We start from the raw sequence: 22,385 nt of genomic DNA, 5'->3' as shown, positions 1-22,385 counted from the left end.
CAGCTGACTCAACGCAAGGCTCTTGCAGGAGATTCAGGATAAGCAACAACACGGGCTGCCTGCATTGCTGGCTTGGGCAAATACTTCAGTCAACCCAGGGATCTGCAGGCCAAGCCTATTGGTGCAGAGAGGAAGGGTCAGATTGTCTTCAGCACATGGGTCTGCAGTAGAGCTCACTGTCCTTTCGTGAAGTAGAAGGATGAGCAGGCTGGCAGGGAGTGAGGTGGGGGGGAGAATCATAGGAAACTAGGTCAGAAAATGTGTGCCTTCGCAGTGGGATCAACGCTCTGGACAGTCAGGCCTGGAGGTAGACTCAACTAGAAAAGAACTGCTGTCTGTGGTTTTAAAAAAAAAAATAGACTCTATGCTAAGGGGCCTAGGCCACGCCTCGAAAGCTGCAGGAGTCGCCAGGGTCATGAAATGGGGCGTGATGTGTTTGGACAGAGCGTCAGGATTGTGACTGAGGAAGCTGGTAACCAACAGGGATGCCTGGTGTTCAGCAGGAAGGATGAAACTGGAAGCTAGACAGAGCAAGAGGATGAGGGGATTTCGGGGCAGGGCGGGTGCTGAGAATTTAGGAGTGACACTGGCCAGGAGAGTGACAGTCAGTAACATTTAACATCTATTCTGTGCTCCCGTTTAAGAGCAGTAGGTGTGCGCTCGTGGTCTCCACTCCGTCTTGTGCAGAAGTACCGTGTGCACTTTGGAAGGAGAGCGTTCTAATCCCACCTTAGAATTGAAGGCTCTTGTGCCTCAGCTCCAGAGTTTGATCGGTTTAGGGTTCAGCTAGAGCCAGAGCCCAGTGTTGAGTCTACAGTGGAGCATTTATTTACTACTGGTCCCAGGTCCAGGCTTTCTGGAATACAGTAGATGGAAAGACATATACCAAAGGTAGAGACAGTGGGGGGAAGCACTCTGTTTGTTCTGATTTTTATAAGATAACACGCACGTGTGCTCGTGCGTGTATGCACACACGCACACACACGCACACACGCACACACACACACATTTCATAGCTCTGGCTGCCCTCAAACTTGTGGCCATCCTCCTGCCTCAGGTCCCCAGGGGCTGTGGTTGCACGTACACCCCACCATGCCTGATGAAAAGCATGAGAGTGGACACGAGCGTGGACATGCCTGATTCTAAAGACCACAGAGTATTTGTGGTATGCTGGTGGCCATTTGCAAGCAAGAAGTCTAGGCCTTCTGACTCCCAGGCAATGACAGCCTTCTGATGAAACTGACTACCTTCCTCCTGAGCAGCCTAGAGGTAGCCTCAGGTGGCAAAGTTCTGGTTTCCAGTGCCCACATGACAGGGTGCGGACTGGTGACAGGGAGCCTTAACGGGACTGTTTGGAGCCCCACCAGAGAGATGGCCCTGCCTGCTCTGGACTCCCAGGTAGCCATGGCTTTCTGGTTCTTGATGGCCTGCTCTGTACCAAAAGGACAGACTATAGAATCACCTCAGCCTTTGGCTTTTTTTCCTTGGAGCGAAGCCAGGCTCTAGCTCCCCAGAGCAGCTGGTGCCAGGAACCTTGACGGTTCTATCTCCAAGAAAGAAAAGCTTGTTTTAAAAAAGCAGTGTCTCCTTCCAGAGATGCAGAGCCGCCAAGTGGGTGGGAGCGGCACGTCTCCCTGTTCGTTTGAAGCTATCTTCCTGTTAGTTTGTGGGTGCCCTGCAGGCAGCACCGTGTGTCCCTCCCAATATTAACTTCCTCTGACTTCTGCCTGGATCTCCACAAACACTCTGTGGAGAGCTTCAGGGAAACTGAACTGCAAAGTGCGAGCGTCTGCATTCCGCCCTGCCCTCCCCTCTGCAGCGACTGCTCACTCACTCTCTCTTTTTGTTGAATAAGCAAAACCCTGGGCAAATGTATTCCTTGGATCTCATATGAAAATGCGAGGTAATTGTTTCTTTTCACTATTGTCAATATGTTTCAGTTCAGTTCCTTGAACTTTGCCCTTGGCTCCTCCTGCCAGCTCAGTTTAACTTGTAGGTTACCCCACCCGCACTCTTACCCTTTCCAACAGGGCCTCACCCCCCATCCCAGGCCTTGAGTGATCATCCTTACTTGGGGCAAGGGAAGAAGGAGAAGGGGCTGCTGGGACCTGCTTTTATATCCAGATTCCTGCCTCTGCCTATACTTGATCTAGGATGCCGCGTCACTGGGCTCTGTCCAGGTATAGAAATCACTCTGCACTCAGAAGTAATCAATGTGATTAATATCCAGGTCGGGATATAATTAGCTGTCTTGATTTAATGTCACTGTGGCTTGGAGCATTGCCAGTGTGTGTGTGCTTCTGTGGCTGGTGCCTGAAGCAGGACAGTGAATTGGCCTCCGATCTTGACCGTGGGGCCTGAAGCTAGGCATCTCTAGACCTCCGTTACCTCAGTCGGGGGATCTTTGTCCTCATGTTGGTCTCTAGGGCACTGGGGTAACGGATGCTGCAGGCTCAACCTGGCTCAGTCTGCAGACATCCTTCCCTTGTTTCATCCTCCCTTCCCTCAGGATGATAGGGCCGTTCTTGTGCAAGAAGGGCAGGGTCTAGCCTCCTGGCCATGCTGCTGGTCACCTAGCCTTGGAATCTCCATCTGTTCACCCAAGCTACAGACCGACGACATCCTCTCTTGTCTCATGGAGCTGACAGAAGTGAAATCGCAGGATCTTGGGCTGGCAGTGGATTTGGGTATTGCCCATACGAGTCCATTCACTCGCCCCTGGGTCATACAGCTGATGACCAGTGTTCAGTCAGAGCTCAGCACTTTGCTGGCATTGCCTGCTGGCCCACCTGTCTTTTAAACTATAAGCATATGAGAGGCACACACCTCTCCCTGTGTGATGGTGGACAGGCAGATGGCCCTTGTCCTGCCATATGCTGTAACTCAGTTGGGGCATCGGGGGCTGGAAGAGCTTGTATAGCAGGACATCGGGTGAGGAGGTGGTCACTGCTGAGTGGCAAGCTTGTCTGGCTGTGCTGTTCTTTCCCTCCTTCCTTCCCTCACCTGCACTCCCACACTAAGTTTGTCTGTTGTCAGAAGGAGCCTCTCAGTGCTGGGAATGGAGCAGCCGGGGCTCCCACCCTGCATACTCACCTGTAGTCTGAGCACAGCAGGGGCAAAGGTCAGTTCTCAGTAGGGCTGAAGAGGCCTGTGAGTAGTCCCATAGTGAGAACCACTGCAGTGTAGGGGACGGGGAGCTGGTAAGACTGGAGGCAGAGACATGGGAGGCATGTTTAGGGGACCCCAGGCTCACAGATTCTGGGAACATCTTTATCTCGGGAGCATTTATTGTGCTAGTAACTTGAGAAGAGTCTGGGAGACTTAGGTTGTTGAGCACGGGGACTGAGAATCTTCCTTCCTTCTGCCTTTACCTGTCCTTGTGACACCTGATTCACCCACCTGAGGGTAGAACAAGCCAGAGGGGCACATGACAGCTTCCCCAACCTCCCCTTCTATGAGAAGCCTGGTTAAATCAGGGTGCCTGGGATCCAGGAAGAGGGAAAACCTCAAGTGGAAACCTGGAGTCTAGCTTGGGATTCACTTGAGCCCCTTCTGGGTCACAGAATGACTTCGAGCCCGCCTGCCTGCCCGCCCTAGCCCGCCTCCTCTTGAGCTGGCTTTCCGCTTATCTTAATTTATTGATGAAAACTTGTTTTACGGTCCAGAGCACAGACGGCAGCAGCTCCTTGCCAAAAGAAAGCACACTGCAAATCGGGAAAGCAAGCCACCTCCCGGAGATGGGCGGCTGGGGACCCCGAGGCTGGCAGCAGAGAAGCACATCTCAGTGATGCGTACTTCACAGTCTACCTGGGGTGACAGGGCAGCTCTGGGAGGCCAGTTATGGGCAACCCTCAGGCCACCTGGTACAAGAGCAGAGCAACACAGGGGCCAGCGGACAGGACCTCTCTGCCTTCCACCCCCTCGTTCCGTTCCTGGCTTCGGCTGCTCTGCCTGCCTCCATCACCTGGGTGGATGCCGACTGCAGGCTGTAAATACCAGTAATGGCTCCCGTTTATAGCCGTATACGAGGCACCGTGCGAGGAAGTTTATGTTCATGAATCTAATTTAATTCTGACGACAACTCCGGGTGGTACGTAACGTTACTTCCCCTTTAAGGTGTGTGCACTAGAGAAGCCCCCAGCTGGTAAATGTGAACTTGAACACAGCCAGAGTTGCCTCCAGCCTCCCTGATCCACACTGCTGGGCTCTGGCCAGTGGTATCCTCTGCGTCATGGTCTAGCCCTTAGGACCGGGTGGATTGGGGCTCTCAGGGTTGGCCTTGGTTCACATTACCCGAGGGTCACCTGCCAGGGACCCAGCAAGCCCAGGGCGATGATGGGCGGGTAACTGGCAGGCTTCCCTAATTGGTCCTTTCTGGAAGTTGCTCCTGTGCCTCCCGCAAACTCCATGTCCTTGTGGGTAATCACAGCATCCTGCTCACCCCATCCATCACCCGTGTCCCCGTGTAGATAAAAGCCGGGTGCCAATGAGCCCCGGTGTCCTCATCTATAAAAGGGGATAGTAACTCCGCACCTGCCAAGATAGGGCACCTGAAAGTGCTCTCCGCAAAACAAATGGCCCAGGGCACTTGCTGTTGTTTTCTGTTCCGAGAAGACAGAGGAGAGTGAAGAAGAACTGTAGACTAGTGTGTTTTGTTCCTTTCTCCTTGGCTCGCAGAAGGACAGCTAGGACTCTGACACACAATCAGCAAAGGGTAGGATCATCTGGGGTGAATTACGTACCACCTCCACCCCCATGTGTCTGTCCTGTCCATGATCTCCCCAGACTGGGGCCCTGCCACTTGTCCACACCTCCACCTTCCAGAGCCCCTCTATTGCTCCTAAAACTGCGTAGGTCACAGCTGCTGCTGGGGAGCCCTGGTCTGGGTGCTCACCCTGCTTGCCCTCCGCCCCGCTCCTGGTCTGTGTCCTGGCTCTCCATGCTGCTTAGCACACCATTCCCACTTCTGCTCACTCCTATTGAGAAGTTGTTGAAAAAGCAGAATGAAATAAGGTTTGGGGTTCTCCAGTCCTGTAGGAGGCACACTAGGGCAGTGATGAGATTGGGAAGATGTCAGATTGTGCTGGAAACCCAGCCTCCTGCCAACTCATATGCACGTAGAGACAGGCTACTCACTCAGCTTCTCAGATTCTTATTCTTATAGGTCCAGCTCCTAACTGGGTATGAAGATTTGATCAATGCTGGCTTCATTGTTGGTGTTGTCACTCCATCCCTCTGTCACCACCATGTCCCCACCATTGTCATCAGCTCTTCTTTCTTACGCCGAGCCACACTTGCAGTACTACATTGTACCAGGCAGGGTTTGGCTTCTCAGCTGAGTCCCCACGTGGGACTAGGAGAGTGTACCTCTAGGCCACAGGGCTTGCTAATACAAGGCACCATGGCTAGCCTTCCTTCCTAAAATAGGTCTGTGTGCAAGGGACACTCCTCCTCTGAGGAGCCAGCGGAAAGCTCAGGTGTAAGGTGTGGTGTACAGTAGCTGGCCATGTAGGGTAGCTTGGCGCTTTGTTCTCTCTGTGCCCTTGGTCCATCATTTGTGCCTCCTTGAGTTGGGAAGAGTGGGTAGGGCAGCAGAGACAAGGTGCTCAGGTAGGGGTGATGATCGGTCACCTCCTGAATGCTTGACCATGACCTCTACAAAGAGGTGGCAGAGAGGGAGTGGGGCAGGGGCTCTGTAGGCAAGGCCCAGCTCTACATGCAACCTGCATGACTATGGCTGAGTAGGCTGGGTGACGCTGGGGACCATCAGCTTGCAAGAGCACAGCAGGCCAGGTTCCTTGGCACAAGTTGAGAGGAATCTCAGGCCATCACTTAAGTTGGTGCTGAGACCATCTCTGGCAGAGACCCAAGCCTAACTGGCCATGTCCCCCACAAAGCATGTCAGAAATGCCACCCTTCTGGCGTGGGCGGGTGCAGCTCTGGCTGGCAGTTCAGACAGGCTGTGGGCCTCTGATCCCTCAAGAAGACAGATCGCAGGCTGACCATGCCAAAGGGCTGAGGCAGGTTGCATGCAGTCTCCGAGGAGGAACAGACCTGATGGCGAGCATCCGCCACTGGCTTGCTGATTTCTCTCTGTGTAGTTACAGTGTCATGCCCTTGACTTGGGTGGCCAAAGATTCACGCTCTTTTTATGAAATGGCCTCCTCTGTGGTGAGGGACAGAGGTAGTGGGACGAAGTGGCAAAGTACCGTCACCATGTGGCTGGAGGTGGGGCAAACTTTCCCAACACAGGAGAGCAGGCCCTGACCCTGTCCTTGGGGTGGGGGCGGGGTGAATCACAGGCAAACCAAGCTCTGCCATAGGATGTAATGGGAATTCACCGTTCCCTTGTCTGTGCCCAACCCCCATACTTTCAAAAAGTTTGAACAAGAGCCCAGTACCTTGTGCAGTATTTATATTCCAGGGAGCTCCAGGCACATAGAGGGCGCCAGCCTGCTTATCCTTGCGATGTCCACCGTGCTGAGAGGTGCTTCTTTCTCTCTCGCTCTGTGAACAGAGAAACATCGGAAGGCTCAAGGAACCTGCTAGGGCACACTACCTCTCCAACCCTAGTCTCTAGCCCTGAGGTTTGTCTGCCAGTGGTCCTGCCTCCTCCCAAGGTGAAATGTGTGACTACCACCTATGATGTAATATCCTTACACCACCGACTCTGCCTCCCTGACAGACTCAGCCATGGCTCCTGGCACTGATGCTGTCACGAGTGCCTTTTGCCCCCATTGCATATCACAGAATAAACATGGGGACAGCAGAGATGTTGGTGTTCTCAGTGTCTTTTCCCTAGGCCTCAGAAGCTCTGGAGCCCTTTGGGCCACCCACTTCACAGTGACCTTGGGATGGAGATAGTGCCTCAGGTGTGGTTCCAGGCTGTATCCCTGGGTCTTCCCTGCTGTAAAAATCACGGCTATCTGGGTATAGATGAGTGCTGGTGAGAGCTGCTGTCCCCCGAGCCTACCTCAGCGTGAAACACTAGCCTAGCGCCAGGCCTATGGCCATGTAGGTTACTGGATTTGGGGTAGCCTGAGGCACCATGCTATTTCCTGCTGAGCATGGGGGGTTGGCATATCCAGAGGTCACGGAGTTCCCCTCCACCAAAAGGCCATTGTAGTCTAATGCACTAACCTAGAGGCCATGACTGATTTATCAGCATTCTTCATGGGACATTCTCCTGGGCTTGCCTTGTCTGTGTTAGCCTGTTATCTCCCGTGTATTCAAAACTACGGGGACGATCCAAAGAGCAATTGTGTACCTGTTGTCTAGGGCCTAGAGCTGAAGCTTTCAGTCTGGGGACCCAGACCCTGATTGCTGCTGCCAAGAACCAACAGTTAACTGGTTGGATTGGTGAAAGCCCGGGAACACAGGATCACAAGCGTATTCTGGTGTACCTTCTCCCCGACCCCTGCCGGAGTCCCATCTCATTTGAGGCCGGTGACCACCAGGCTGGGGAGAGCTCTTGGCCGAGAAGGTGCCTGATTGGGACGAAAGCACACTTTTTCCAGAGTGTGCCGCTGTGGGATGGGCAGCAGTGGCAATCAATGTTTATGGACTATTGAGTGATCACTCTTCCTTACACAGCTGGCAGGGGCTCTGTGTCATCTGGGGCTCTTTGGCATCCCAGCTACATATCACCTTGTCCTTCGTGGGGCCATTCTTCAAGCTTCATGCTTTCAGGTCATGAGCACGTTTGAAGGGCAGGTGTGGCACCCCCACCCATCTTAGTGCCCAGCCACACAGGACACTAGAGGCCATTTCAACAGCTGGAGAGACACTAGCTTCTGAGAAAGCTGACGGACCTGGGAAGAGTGCAACGGGGCAGCCGCCCTGGGCAGGTGCCCTTTCCTCCTGGGGGGATGAACCTAACTTTAGGGCTGTGCTGGGCAGCACAGAGTGGGTGGCGAGTAGTCCTTGCCCCTTGCTCTGTAGGAGCAGCATCTTGCTGCACTCTTCAGTGGTCTTTGAAGCCCAGGGCGGATCCAGATTCTCCTGTCCACACTGGGTCATCCTTGAGTCCTACTAACCCCATGTAAAGAGCAAGTGGAGCTGATCCCAAAGGCCAAAGCCAGACCCCCAAAGTCCCATCAGAGGAGTCATACTCCAACAAAGGCAGCAATGACTGTGACCCTCCCAGAGCCGAGAGGACAACAAGCCCCTTAGAGCCACAGGTGGGAGGTGGTGACTGGGTTTTGCCTCTGCCTAAGCCCTTAACACACAGAGAAGAGTGAAGGATGATACTGTCCTTGGGCCTTGCAGGATTGTCCTTGCCGTGGTTTTTCCCCTCCCCACATAGGTACTGGAACATGACTGGGCTCACTTTCTACTGGGGGAAGGGGTTGTCAAGAAATTAGGGGGAGGGGGTTGTGGAGAAATTAGGGAAGAGGTGACAAGGGTGTGTGAAGAGACTTGACACTCTGGAGTCATATTTAAGAGCAGCAGTCTCAAGATGTGCGTGTGAACACACACACACACACACACACACACACACACACACACACACACACACACACCAAGCACAGTATTCTTAACTTCAGTACAGAACCAGCCCATGCTGGAATCATCAAAATGTAACTGGGTTGTAGGTCGCAGGTGCCTTATGCAATGTGTATTTGGAGGAAAATTAGGCTTAGAAATATGGGTGCGATCTCCCTGTCACCTCTAAGGTGGGGACTGTGGAGTGGAGCTGTGAAGAAATTGGAGGCCTGTGAGGAAAACAGCATCCAGTGAAGAATGACCAAGGAATAGTTCCATTCAGTTTGAAATTCTGCACACACTCAATGGGAGGTCAAGCTGCCGAGGCTACCAGTCAAACCAATGGGGCTTATGCTGGGCTCGAGAAACGTAGAGCTTCAAGTGTGGGAGGGAGAGGTATCTGTCTCTGCTGGCCCCCTCCAGTTAGAGTGACTTTCAGTGTGAGACAGATGAGCAGCACAGGGTGACTCAGAGGTGAAGGATGTAGAAGCCCTTTCCTAGGCAGGGAGGAGACTTGGGAGAGAGCGTCACTAAGTACACATGTTCAAATATTTAAAGGCCTGTCACACTTGTTTTTGGCGAGCTTCTCGGGAATGAGGAGTGATGCATGCTAGCCACAGGGAAGCGGGATCTAAGTTAATAGACTCCTTCCCTGGAGTCACATGGAGGGGACTAGAATGCGTACTGAAGGCAAACGCTCAGATCAGATCGGGGGGGGGGGGGCTTCATGGCTGCCTCCCCTCCGGCCCTTGCAAATCTCCACAGCCACCATCCTCCCGCTGGCTGAGTGACTTTGGCAGAAGTCTCTGACTTTGTCCTCTGTTTTCCCTTGGTATGGAATTGGAAACGTGCTCCATGGCTCCCCTGCTCACCAGCCACCAGCCGTCTGTCTCTCTTTATGGCCATGAGAATGAATGAGCTGCAGAGCCCTCGGAGGCAGGGAAGAGAGCCGCTTGCCATATAAAGTGGCAGCCCCTCCCTCCCCCACCTTGGCGGATCCTCTCTGCTCCCCTCTCTGCTCCCACTGCAAAGTCCTTAGCAGGTCGGCATCTTTCAGGGCCGGGCGGACTCTTACAGGCGCCAACGGCTCAGGTGGTGCAGTTAAAATCCTACGATTGTCTTTCTCATTGCCACATCTGCTAATTGATGAAATGCCATCATGTCTTGGGCACCGGGACAGCTGTGAGCCCTTGTGTTCTGATGTCTCCTGCTGGCCAAGGGGGTTTGAGGAGGCCCGGGATGGTGCAGGGCCACTGCTGGAATCCACATCCAAGCCCGAGTCTGGGGCAGCTTTCTTCAGGTGTAAGACGTAGCGGGCCTGAAAGTTAGTGGTGTGCAGGGCTGTGTTAGGCTGGGGCAGGCAAGCACACCCCAGCCATGTCAGGAGCTGCTGAGGGGATACTGGAGCTTCCCAAAGTGGAGAGGACAGGGTATATAGGGAGCTTCTTTTTTGAGTGATGTGCATGTACCCCTGTTCCTGAGCTGTGCCTTGCTCAGGCCTCTTGACCACTCAACTGCCCACCCACCCACTCACCAGTTCAGTTCCCAAAGCATTCAGTGTTCCAAGTATTTTCTGGGCCCTGCAGTGGAAGAACAATGGAAAACTATGAATCTGGTCCTCAAAAGGAGCTATGTTTTTTGTGACAGAAGCCTGGGGTTGGGGCTAGCATGAATTCATGACCTTGGCCTGGATCAGTCCACCCTGGGAGGGCCTGCCTTTCCCTTGTGAAAGGCTGGATGGTGGAGGTGATGTAGAGTCACCAGACAGAGGTGAATTTGGAGCAGCCATGGCCTGGAGAAATGGGGTTTCTGTGTGAATGTCCTACCTGGAGGCAGAAACGAGCCATCAGTCTAAAGCTACCTGAAGATGAGATTCAGCAGCTAATATGTGGCTAACAGTGTGGGGAATTTGGTCGCAGGACTAGCTTGGTTGTGTCCACATTCCTTTTGGGGTCTCACTTTACCTGCTAGACATGTGCCAGGTAAGTTTCTAGGAGACTAGAAAGCCTGAGGCAGGCTGAAGGACTCGTCTCCTTTATGGAGCCTGCACCTTTCCTTTTGCAGGACCAGGACAAGGTCCAGATGGCTGCAATGCATGGACAAGGCCGGGGCACCGTTCTAGATCATGAAGATTTATCCTGAACAGAACAGACCTAAGCCCAGCCTTGATGGGCTGGGTGCAGACTTTAGGTTAGGGGTTTGTCTTGTCAAGTCCTCTGTGGGTTTCCTTGCAGCCCTGAAATGAAAGGCCCTGTTTGAATGAGCTACAGAGGAAGTTTGCAACTTAGAAGCCTCTTTAGCTTGCTGATTAGAGACAGGTTCCAACCAGTCCTGGACTGCTAGAGGAGGCTGAAGACCTCTTCCTCGGAGCGTGTATTGGCTGGATCCTGATATTCCTGAGTCACTCGGCCTCGCCCTAGATTCTTCAGTCTCCGATTCTATGGCCGCTCGGTCATCTCAGCTGAGACAACCCTCTGTTTTTAGAAGAGAATTTTCTCGAATGCCACTTACTAAGCTCGCTGGTACCTTGCCTTGGCCTAGCCACCAAGGCCTTATGTTTCCTGAATGGTACCCACCACAGGGATGGGGTGGTTCCCTCCCCCCCTCCTGCCTCACCCTGGCCCTGGTACTCTGACTTTAGAGCTGGTTTCCTGTTTTCATGGCCCCCCAGGTCTTGTTCCCCAATCCCACAGTAAATTTGTGTCTGCAGTCACCACCTCTGTCTTGCCCACAGTCATCTACTAGATGTGAGCTCTGGCTGGCTTCTGACCTGGCTTGAAGCCTCCTAGAGCCTGTACCATCTTACCATCTTCTTCAGGGTTGTGAGGGAGAATGGGAGTGCTCTCCCCAGTGGCAGTGTTCTCAAGGAATTAACTGGCACCTGGGCTGGAGAGGGGGCTGGAGACAGCCCCCCCCTTTGGTATCAGGTTAAATAGTGTCTTGTGGTAGCTTATTGTGAGCACTGTAGCTTGTTCAACTGTGTCCCTTGGTCTCTGTGCTCTACATGCCCAAAGCTTCCCCTCTGCTCTCTCACCTCAGTTGTGACACGTCACAACTGAGACCTCAGAAGTGTCTCCAGGTGTCTCCAGTAAGCATGAACTCTCCTCCCTGAGATCCACTGGTCTAGGGGCAGAGGCAGCATTCCTGAAGCTTGGCTAGATCTGGGCTAGAAGTGAACAGAGTGGAGGGCTAATCCAAACCACAGTTTAAAGAGAATCTGGCCTCAGAGAGCTACAAGGTACACAAGACCCAAGAGAGGAAAGAGATAGTTTGAAAAAGGGCTCCAGCCACTTTCTGTAAACTGAAAAGCAGGTCCAGGACATTCAGACAGGTCTAGTGTGGATGGGGGCTGAGGCAGGATGTCTTAGTGCTTGGTACTGGCAGGCAGGTCTAGGGAGTGGCAGAAACAGAAGGAGTAGCACCTGAAGCTACAGAGTGGGGGTTGTCCCAGCCTGGCAGTGTCTTCCTCTTCTCCCTCGGTGTCCTTAGCTGGAAAAGGAAGCTCCAGTCTTTCTTTTCTTCTTGCCTGGAGCCTCAGGTGTGTGTGTGGGTGTCACTTAGTAGAATGTTCACGTCAACAGGAGACCCCAAGGACATGGGTCACACTGTGCGTGCCCCATGGCACAGCAGGTTGCCTGAGAGAACTAAAGGGGGCCTGATGGGAGTGGGAATGGGTATGGGGGGACTCTGAAGGAGGCTGTCCAGGAGTCCTATGCTGGGACTGCCTGGATCTCAGCTTGGTGAGACCTCAGGTGGGAAGTAAGATGAGCGTGGAGGTTCAGTGGAAGACGGCTCCTGAACGGATATCTGCGAAGCTTAAAGACCATATTGAAGGGCATGGGGTATGAAGTCAGAGAACCAATTGGGGGAACTGCTGGGGTTTCCCATGGACATGCTCCTGGACACCAGAGGAGCTCCCCCAAAATAGAGGGGACTCAACAGATCTGCTCCCAATGAGCGGGATGGAGAAGGCTCTGCCTTAACATAGGCGCCCCAGAGGCCTGCAGCAGCAGGATGGCGGGGGCATCTTACATCCCAGGAGCCCCCAGGCTAGGCTCCTCCATCCCAAACGAGTACCTGCCCTGGAGGGTATTCCGTGACTCATTCAAGGGTCGGATTTATAGAGCCATAAATCTTTGGTTCAAAATCATGAAATTTCCAGGGTATGATTAATGAAAGAAAAATTGAGAAGGCAGCTCAGAAAACTGACTGGATTGAAGAAAGTCTGGGTGATAGGCTGGATGCAAGTTAGAGCATCACAGACCAACCCTACAAGCTTCTGAACCAGACTGGAGCGCCACCTAGTGGTCACAGAGGGCATTGGCGAGCACCCATTCCCTACAAGGCTTTGAGGTGATAGTGACTCCCAGCCTGTAAGGGCCACAATCCTAGGGTCTCACTTGAGGTCACTGTGGTGCAGAAGCTATTATGTGACCTACCTCTGGTCCCCTACAGCTCCTTGAATCATCTATGACTTAGACATGGTGTGTGTGTGTGTGTGTGTGTGTGTGTGTGTGTGTGTGTGTGTAGGTGTGTAGTCTGCACCATTCTGTTTTCCCATTTATCAGAATTCTCTTCAGTCCTCAAACCCATCTTACTTTCAACACTGCCTGTCTCCCATGGGACCATGTCTCAGTGCTCCTGCATACTCTGATGTGTGGCCACCAGTTCGCCCCTAGTCATCACAGGAGTCCCTGCCTGTGCTGGCTGCCTCTTGCCCTCAGTGGCCTCTTTTGACAGCCATGACTGTCAAAAGCATCTGTTAGCTCATGTCACACTCAGCCCTGGGGCAGAACACCCACGTCCTCCTACCTTCAAGGTCCTGTTCTGTTGGTCCCCTGACTACCTTCCCACTTTTACCTTGTATCTACCACATGCCCCTGCTGTCATTCTGTGGCAGCCACATAGCGGCTTGTCCCTCCTTGTGGACAGGCGTGGTCGTAACTTGAGGCCCCTTAACTTGATGTATCTTTTTTTCTGAAGCATTTTTGCCTCTTTATATGGACACCCCATCGTTTCATTTATCTGTGCTTGTGTTGGTCACGTGTGTGTGTGATCATGAAAATCTCCTCTCCACCCAAGTAGGACATTTGCCAGAGCTGTTCACTACTTCCTCCTGGCACTGGCATTCGATGACCGCGTGACTGGTTAGTCTGTAGGCCGTATGAGCGAAGCGAGCGCAGCTCCTAGAAGCTGACGCCCCTTCTCCTCACCCTGAGTGTCAGAGAGGAGAATTCCTTGTCTGTGGATGCTTCTTCCCCGCTATCCAGCTGCTCTCACCGTACATAGCCCTGGCTGTCCTGGAACTCACTCTGTAGACCATGCTGGTCTCAAAGTCACCAAGATCCACCCGTTTCTGCCTCACAAGTGCTGGGATTAAAGACGTGCACCACCACTGCCAAAGTGGGATTCATTCGAGCCGTTTACAGACCAGCTACTCCAACAATGGCCACCTCCTCCAAGAACCCAGTAGTTATTCAGTCCATGAGGCTGTCTGTCCTGGCTGCTCTTTAGTAGATGCCAGAATCCAGAAGAAATGGGCTCTGATGTCAGTGAAGGCGTGGACTGGTCAGCCATGGTGAAGGCAGGCAGACTAAGAGCAGGCACTTCCTCCTGCAGTGGCCTTATGTAGGGATGTGGCCCAGATTTAAGGCTGATCTTCCCACCTCAAAAGCTCTAGACGCAGGGAAAGTCTTCCCACTTCAAATAATTAGTAAAGAACCCCCCCCCCACAGGTGTACCCAGACCCTTGAGGTTTAGTTCATTTTCGATGTGGTCGCATTGACAGCCAAGAAAAGCCGTTATATTACTCCATGGAAAAGGGCTCTACCCCTCGGAGTGTTAAGGTCACAAAGCCAGGGCGGGCGGGCAGAGGGGAAGCCAACACCTGTGGCTCTCAAGTCCCTACCTTTCCACTGCATGGAAAACTTTTGTCTTCACCTCAGGCCTCTCCCATGTCCACTTACCCTTTGGTGATCGCTCCCTCCAGCTGGCGTCTCTGACCGGGATAGTGATGGCCTCTTCTAAAATCTTGTAGCCGTTATTTGGCGCCATTGTATACTGGTAGATGCCACACTTTTGTTGCTCCCGTTCAGCTAGCATGGAGGCCCTTGGAAGGCAGGTCTCTAATGTGGCTGTAGCTTTTCTGGCACAGAAGACTGTGTGTCGTAGGTACTCGATAAATATTGGCTGACTGATGGATTGGCTCCACAGACTCAGCACACTTCCCCGGAGCTGGGGTGGGAGTGGGGCGAGCAGAGAGTGTCAGCTAAACGGAGCATAAAGCAGTGCAGGCTGCAGGTTTGCAGCTGCGAGCGGGTGCTCTTCCAGGCAGAGCTGCTGGCTTTAGTTATGGCTCAGGGGGTGCTGGTGGAGAGGGCCACTTTACAGGCCCATCCGTGGATGGTGAGGTGTGTTCATTCTTACTGCTTTGATAAAATACCTGGCAAAAGCCACCTCTGGAGGTTTTTGTGGCTCACAGTTTGAGGGGACCACCCATCAGGCTGGGGAGAAGGTATGGCAGCAGCGGGAGCTTGGAGGCAGCTGTTCTCATCCTACCTTAGGGAAAGAGAGAGAAGACTGTTCACTCTCTGCTCCTTTCTCAGTGTATTAACTAGAGACAGGGATGGTGCTGTCCCCATTCAGGCTGGGTCTTCCCACCCCAGTTAAGACTTTCTGGAAACACCTGCATAGACACATGCAGAGGTGCATTTCTATCATGGCACCTACCACGATGCCAATGAAGAGTCACCAACACAGGAATGAATACGGCATGGAAGACGGTGTCCTGCCCCTTAGCCAGCCCATGAGTACCTTTTCCCTTTACCCATGGAATGCTTTTCAGACTTCAGAGAACAGTGGGTATGTGACCCTTCTGTTCAGGGTAGTGGGAAACACCCACCAAAGTTTTGGCTTTGAGAGCCAGTGCCATAGGTCCTCTCCCATACACCAACCAGTCGTACTCAGTCCCAGCCTCCCTTCTGAGCATGGGGTATTCTCTGCCCAGAGGAGTAACCCGAGTTGCACATTTGTGTAGTTTTCTGGTTTTCCCTTTGTCTCATTGAAGTTGATCTTCAGAGAGACCTTGCGAGGTTTATGAAGCTGCCTCATCCCATTTCCTGGAAGGGAGACTGAGGCATGCAGTGGCAAGGGTTCGTGTCATAGGCTTTGGATCTGTGACAGTACCTAGCTTTTTATAATCATTTTGTATCTCAGAGTCAGGGGTGGGAGACTCTCTCTCTTTGCCTGGGGGGTTAGGGGGGTTCTGGGAGATGAATGAAGTAAGAGCAGTGTTGGTCTAACTGGTTTCCTCTCTCTCCAGCTCTGTGGCTGTGGACTGCTTGGAGTGGGCATCTGGCTCTCTGTGTCCCAAGGCAACTTTGCCACCTTCTCCCCCAGTTTCCCCTCGCTGTCTGCAGCCAACCTTGTCATCGCCATAGGCACCATCGTCATGGTGACGGGTTTCCTGGGCTGCCTGGGGGCCATCAAGGAAAACAAGTGTTTGCTCCTCAGCGTAAGTTGGACTTCATGTTCCCTTCATTGCTTTCTAGGGCTCCGGAACTGAAGTCCATAGAAATGGCTTCTATAATGTTCTATCCCTAGCCCTGGCTGTCCCTCTCCCTCTCTCTCTCATGTCGTCTGTCTGCGTTTGCTTAGGAGTAGGTGAAGCCTCTCACCCAGCTTGGGAACCCTGCCTGTCCCTTGCCTTCCCCCATTCTCTGTTGCTACCCACCGCTGGCCATCGCCACTACCCTGGACCCACCCCGCATTTGCACTTGTCTTTCTAGTTCTTCATCGTCCTGTTGATCATCCTGCTGGCAGAGCTAATTCTTCTCATCCTCTTCTTCGTCTACATGGACAAGGTAAACCTCGCAGAGGGGAGCGAGATGGAAGGTCACAGTCCCAGAGCTAGACCAGGCCAGGGGAAACACTGGCTAGCAGATCCTGCAGACTCATATGCAGGAAGCCTGAGGGTCCCACTCCAGCCACTTCTCTTCCCCGTCTATAAACACTGCTCCAGCATTCCCAGCTGGCCAGAGATGGGTCAGGGAAGAGAGCCAGTGGCCCGGGCCCAGCCAACCCATGGTGTTGCCCCTCATTGTCAGGTGAACGAGAATGCCAAGCAGGACCTGAAAGAGGGGCTACTGCTGTACAACACTGAGAACAACGTGGGGCTCAAGAATGCCTGGAATATCATCCAGGCCGAGGTGCGGCTCGGGGCTGTGCATGGTGTAGAATGGGGCAGGCCACAGTGGACCTGTGTTGTTGGGAGAACCACCCCTGCTGGGCATTTGCCTAGACCTGAGGCATCAGATGATACCGTGGGATGCCACTGGGGAGGGGTGAAGAGATGGCATGGGTCTCGGGAGTGGGCAGGCCTAACATGGTGAGCGACAGGAGTCACCAGATCGCGTTTGGCTCAGGTGTCAGGCTCTGATAGTGACAGGGATATAAATCTCTGCTCCCTGGTGCACATAGACCCTGGCAATCAGCTTGGGAGGGCCCTTACCACAAAGGAAGAAGGTCCAGGTACTGGTGAGCCAGTACTGGGCTGGGCTATTCCACCCCACATCTGGTGCTCGGCCCAGAGGGACAGTAGCCCTACCCTCTCCCCCTGCTGGTGTAAGAAAGAGGAGTCACTTGCTACCTCCGGGGACCTAGCTGCAGCTCATAGAGGGGACAAAGAGAAGTTAGTTCTTTTTTTCTATTCCTGCGCTCTTGGGTGACTGCCTTGGTGGGCTGACTTATTTGGCCTCACTTCCCACAGATGCGGTGTTGTGGGGTCACTGACTATACAGACTGGTATCCAGTGCTCGGGGAGAACACAGTTCCTGACCGCTGCTGCATGGAGAATTCCCAGGGTTGCGGGCGCAACAGCACCACCCCCTTGTGGAAAACGGTGAGGCTGGATATCAGTGCCTTGGGCTCACGGATCCCACACACCCTGGATGTGCCTCCCAGGAGGAGTGGCGGGAATTGGGGAGAGAGGTATACTGGAGTGAAGCCAACAGCTGTGTGTGTGTGGGGGGGTGGGGGTGTGTGTGTGTACACATGTACATGCACATATGTGCTGGACCCACACTTGGAATTCAGAAGATAAGGGCTTGGATGGGATTGAGGCAATGCTGCTGCCTGTTGTAAGTGGAGCCTGGGGGTGGGGTGTTGCTACTAGGGAGGACCAGGGGGCTGGCGCACAATGAAGGGAGGGCCAGGTCGTTGGAATGCAGCACGTGCCAGGACCTTACCGTCTGGTTCCCTCCCCAGGGCTGCTACGAGAAGGTGAAGCTGTGGTTTGATGATAACAAGCACGTGCTGGGTACCGTGGGGATGTGCTTCCTTATCATGCAGGTGAGGGGACCCCAGGCACGCCAGCTCCACACGGGATGAGAGCCCAGGCCACTGCCAGGCCGCAGAGCTCTGAGTGAGGTCACAGGCAGTGAGCGAGGTGGCGCCAAGTGGGGCCCTGGACCAGAGAGCATCTGGCACCTTGGGTGAAGCCACAGGTGGCCTCCGCCCGCACCTCTGTATCTCGGAGCTGCTGTCAGGATTCCAGCTGAGGAGCATGAATGAGATTTGATGTTGCTCAAGACACCTCTGTCCAAAGACATCACTTCACGTATTCTGGAACCAAGCAGAACTTGTTGGCATGAATGCCAGCGACTCGTGCACCCCTGCTTCCTTCTTCGCCCTCCTACCTCAGATCCTCTTACCTCCATGGAGGGTCAGGTCCTGTGTGCGCTCTGGCCTTCTGCACTGGTGGTTCAAAGGGACTGAGTCCACCTATGTGGGGCTCCAGGCTGGGTCTCCAGGGTGGCTTGTCTTTGTTTCCTGACTCATTTCCCAGCGCACTAGGTTATGCACACTTCACATTAGGATCTCTAGGGCAGTCCCAAGCTTATGAAACCGAGGCCTGACCCCAGGCTGCGAGAGCGTCCTTCTAAAGTCCTCTCCTTGTCTTTTAGATCCTGGGAATGGCCTTTTCCATGACTCTGTTCCAGCACATCCACCGGACGGGTAAAAAGTACGATGCCTGAGTGTTTGGCAGCGCCTGGCTCCACTTGGACACTGTGTGTGCCAGGGAAGAGGACCTGAGTTGTGTGTCCTGCCTGCTCTCTGATGGCCACCCTGCACCCCCTGCCAGCCTGCCCTCCCCTGCCCACATCCTTGGCCTTAGACCTCACGGAGGGCAGAGGCCCAGGGAGGAGGCATCATGCAGAGACCTCAGGGTTTGGGCACCTGGATTCCTGCACTTGCCAAAGACGCCAGGGTGGGCAGGGTGTCAACAAGGAAGCCCCTTCAATGACGGGTTTCTGCCCCTGGCCTTCCTCACATTGACACTTGTTCCTGTGTGGGATGGAGAGTCTGCCCCACCGAGGCCACTGCCGTCCATGGCTGCCCAGCCAGAGAGCCTGCCAGGATGCAGTATGGCACCGCCAGGTCAGGCCTCCTGGAGCACCCTGCCCGGGTTTTTATATACTATAGTGTAACTTTTTTTTTAAATTTTACTCTGATTATGATTATTCAGGAATATTATCTCTCAGATAAGTTTAGGGTTAGTTTTCTGATTTATAACTTTTTACTGTGTTGATTTCCATAATGGTTTGAGTTTCCTTTTCCCGTGGGTGGGGATGGGTAGGGAGAGAGGACCTCCATCCACTTTCAGTAAGGACATACCACTGTGCAACACTCGTGAGGCTGTAGGGTGAGAAGTGCCAGCCTTTTCCCCAGGACTCACCTCGAGGGAGAGGATGCAGTCACAGTATGGGGCCTTACCTGGCCTGGAGACCATGGATGAGGCCAGAAGAGGATACAAAGCAAGGGGCCTCCTACTCTGGGGGGAGAGGAGGAAGAGGATGCTGCTTGGGCCGGGAAGCCGCATCAATGGGGACTGTTTATGTTAGGAGATAGTGAAATGCTGTGCTGGGAGGAGGGGCGGTCAGAACAGTTTGTGACATTTCTTCCTCTTCCTCCCTTGGTCCTCTGTGAGCTTCCCCCTGACCCATGAGCATCCTGCATCCCAAATGGTCACTCTCACACATTCCTGCTGCAAATTCCCCTGGCTCAGACCCTGCTCTGCTCAGCCTGGTCTGGACAGTGGAAGCAGACACATTCATCTGCCCAGGCTTAAGCAGAGTCTCAGGACTACCCACGAAGGGAGGCAGAGTTGGCATCCACGGCCAACCCCACCAGACTCACTCATCGCTTACTGCCCCGCTGAGGGGAAAGGAAAGGGCCATATGGGTCTCAGGACCATTCCTCCTTAGGATCCATTGCTGTCCATGCTGGGGGGCAGGCACCACATCCCATGTAACCTCAAAGAGGCAAGATACAGAAACACTTGAGATGCCAGGCTTCCATTGCTCCAGCAGTCCTGGGGAGAAGGCCCTCATTAAATGCCTGGTGCTAGGCGTGGGAGATGGAGGCAGGCCGTATCCCAAGGTGTAGCAGCCATCTTGACGGCACTGATACCCAGCGTCTCCTTCCATAAAGACCAGGGCCTGTGGGACTGGCCAAGCGCCCCTCTGGGGTCCAGAGCAACTCATTCTTGGGCCTTCATTCAGTAGCTGCTCTTCTCATGCCGTCCGGCTCTTTCCCACCAGGCCAGGTCTTCCCTGATCTTGCCATGACATCCAACCAACCTATAAACCCCTGACCTCCTTGAATAACAGGCAGTGCGTGACCCGGGGTGAGGAACTTTCAGTGTGGTCAGGATTCAAGTGTTGGGGATGAGAGAGGACAGCAGGGAGCTCTTAGCAAATTGGGCCAAGAAGTTGCCGGTTCCAGCACGTGGAGTTGTGGTGCTGTGGAATGAAAGCCACCTCCGTGGAACCTCCAAGATGCAGACAGAGTCCAGGTAGACCCAGTAAACAGTCAGAAAACAAGTGTGGCGCCTGCTGCATTATGAGTGTTGGTGGGTGGTAGCACGGGTTTGTTTATGCTATCTGTGGGTGTTTAAACTTCATTAACGTCAACATCAAAGTCCCAGAAGCACTTGCCCTCCTTCCCTCCTCAGGCCTCTAGAGTGCTTCAGGGTGGTGCTGGTCCCTGGAGCCTTGGCCAAAGTCCCCCACCCTCACCAACCCCACCTCAGCTGCCTGCGCGGCAGAGCCAGGTCATAAGTCCCAAACTGCCTTTTTGTTTTAGCTGTGTATGGCCGTGCAGTCATCTGTAGAGTCTTCATGGGGCAGACGTCTCCATGCACACAGAAGACGTCCAAGAACCTTGCTTATCCTGGGGAAATGGCTTTTATGTGGCCTTACAAGGCCACACCAAATAAGGCCAGGGGAGAAGGCTCAGCTCTACTCCAATACTCTTGGCTCTGAGAACGCTGCAGTCCTGCCACGAGACCCTTCCCACCTTACCTGTGGCTTCCCTGGCCTAACGCAGAGCCATTTCCTTCAGGTCCCACACAAGCAATTTGTAGACCTGACTCAGAAAGTCCTCTTGGTTTGCCGGTGACCTCAAGGAAATGCCTGACGTAGACCCTGGCATTTCTCCATGGCCGACTGACTGGCAGTGGGGCTCAGAGGGTAGGGTCTGGAAACTGCTCTCAGATGACTGACACATGTCAGGATGCAAGTCTCCTTGTACCTCTAGACTCTGAGCTGGAACAGCGTCGTCCTGTCTCTCCGCCAGCCTGGACCAGCGCCTCAGCTGTCCCCCTTGCACATGCTCTGACCTGACTTAAAATTAAGTGGTCAAGCCTCCAGGCACTTCAGGTGGATGGAATTGGTTGTCCCCTCCTCTCTGGACCCCTGCCCACCCTCTGGTGGAGGTGCTAACTAGCAGGGATATGGCACAGGACTGAGCTAGGTGCCAGATGCTTGGGGTCTGTTCTTTGTCCCATGACCCCTTGGTCTGGCACCCCTTCTCACGTTCCTGTTCTCTCATTTCCCTCCCCTCCACGATGGTGGAGTTCTGGCCTCCCCTCCCTCAGTGGGCATTCTAAGGAGTGAGCCTTTGGGCCTCCACTTGCCTTGCTGCCCCTGGGTGGCCAGAGAGCCAGGAGTGCACGCTTATTGGTTTCGAATGCACTTTCTGCTTGCAATGCCTTGTCTGCAGTTCCTCCATCCCAGGTCCCGCTTTAACGAACACCATGTTTTTAGCATGTTTTTAAATAAAAGCTGATCATGTGTCAAAAGCACGAGCAGGCTGTTATTGAGTGGTGTGTTTTTTCCCTGGGGCCAGGATGAAGGAACCCAGGGGAAGACCAGAGAGTCAGTTTCCTGTAAGGGGACCTCTTCTCTTTCCTGTGGCTCAGATTTCAGATTTGCCAGAGTAGATGAATCTCTGTCCCCTCTGTGGAGGCCTGGGGAACCCTAACACATAGACCTCTTGCTTGGTGACTGACACAAGCTTCATCAGGAGTTTCCAGAGACTCAAGCCTTCTATATGAGAGGCTGTCATTGCACCTCAGTGACTGGTCACAGTTGGCTGGTCCTGTGGGGAGAGTGAGAATCAGGCCCATGCTTCTGTGGGTAAAGGCTATGAGGATAGGTGCACTCTTACCCCAGTCCCTCTGCTGCTTATGAAGGTTCCGTTGGACATGGTGTCTTTTCCAGGAGTGTGAGGCCCTCAGGATGTCCTTTGTCTCAGGCAACATACTTTGAGGGAGCTTCAGACACCCTCCAAGGAAGTCTGGAAATAAAAGTCTGAGGATAGTCGTGGAGGAGGCGGGAAGTATGACTTGACTGCCAGGCATGTCAGCCATTCCTGAGGGCCTCCATGCCTCCTTGCTGTCAGAGTCTCCTGCTGCCTCAGTTGGGTTCTGTCTTTGGGGCAGATGAAGGCAGCCCAGAGTTCCCTTTGCCCTGGGACACCAAGTGCCACTATCTCCAGTGAGGAGGCAGGGATAGGACAAGGGCAGACATCTACAGGATGAGATAGAGGTAAGGTCGACC

General features: G+C 53.6%; 1 protein-coding gene across 15 annotated transcripts in view; it reads left to right on the top strand.

Moving 5' to 3' along the window:
- Tspan9 (tetraspanin 9) overlaps nucleotides 1-21,631 on the top strand; it is a 181,754-nt gene extending 160,123 nt beyond the window's left edge. For 14 of the 15 annotated variants that reach the window (XM_087657739.1, XM_087657730.1, XM_087657737.1 and 11 more), the window contains 6 exons: nucleotides 15,806-15,997; nucleotides 16,272-16,346; nucleotides 16,590-16,691; nucleotides 17,252-17,383; nucleotides 17,749-17,832; nucleotides 18,447-21,628. In XM_087657739.1, the coding sequence (XP_087513865.1) occupies nucleotides 15,935-15,997; nucleotides 16,272-16,346; nucleotides 16,590-16,691; nucleotides 17,252-17,383; nucleotides 17,749-17,832; nucleotides 18,447-18,518 (528 nt within the window). In that variant the 5' untranslated portion in view covers nucleotides 15,806-15,934 and the 3' untranslated portion in view covers nucleotides 18,519-21,628. 15 annotated transcript variants of the gene reach the window in all.
- Nucleotides 21,632-22,385: the final 754 nt, after the last annotated feature.

Source organism: Rattus norvegicus, chromosome 4 (assembly GCF_021556685.1).
Source record: "Rattus norvegicus strain SHRSP/BbbUtx chromosome 4, alternate assembly SHRSP_T2T, whole genome shotgun sequence".
Taxonomy (NCBI): Eukaryota; Metazoa; Chordata; class Mammalia; order Rodentia; family Muridae; genus Rattus; species Rattus norvegicus.
This window is presented reverse-complemented; position numbering and strand designations above follow the sequence as displayed.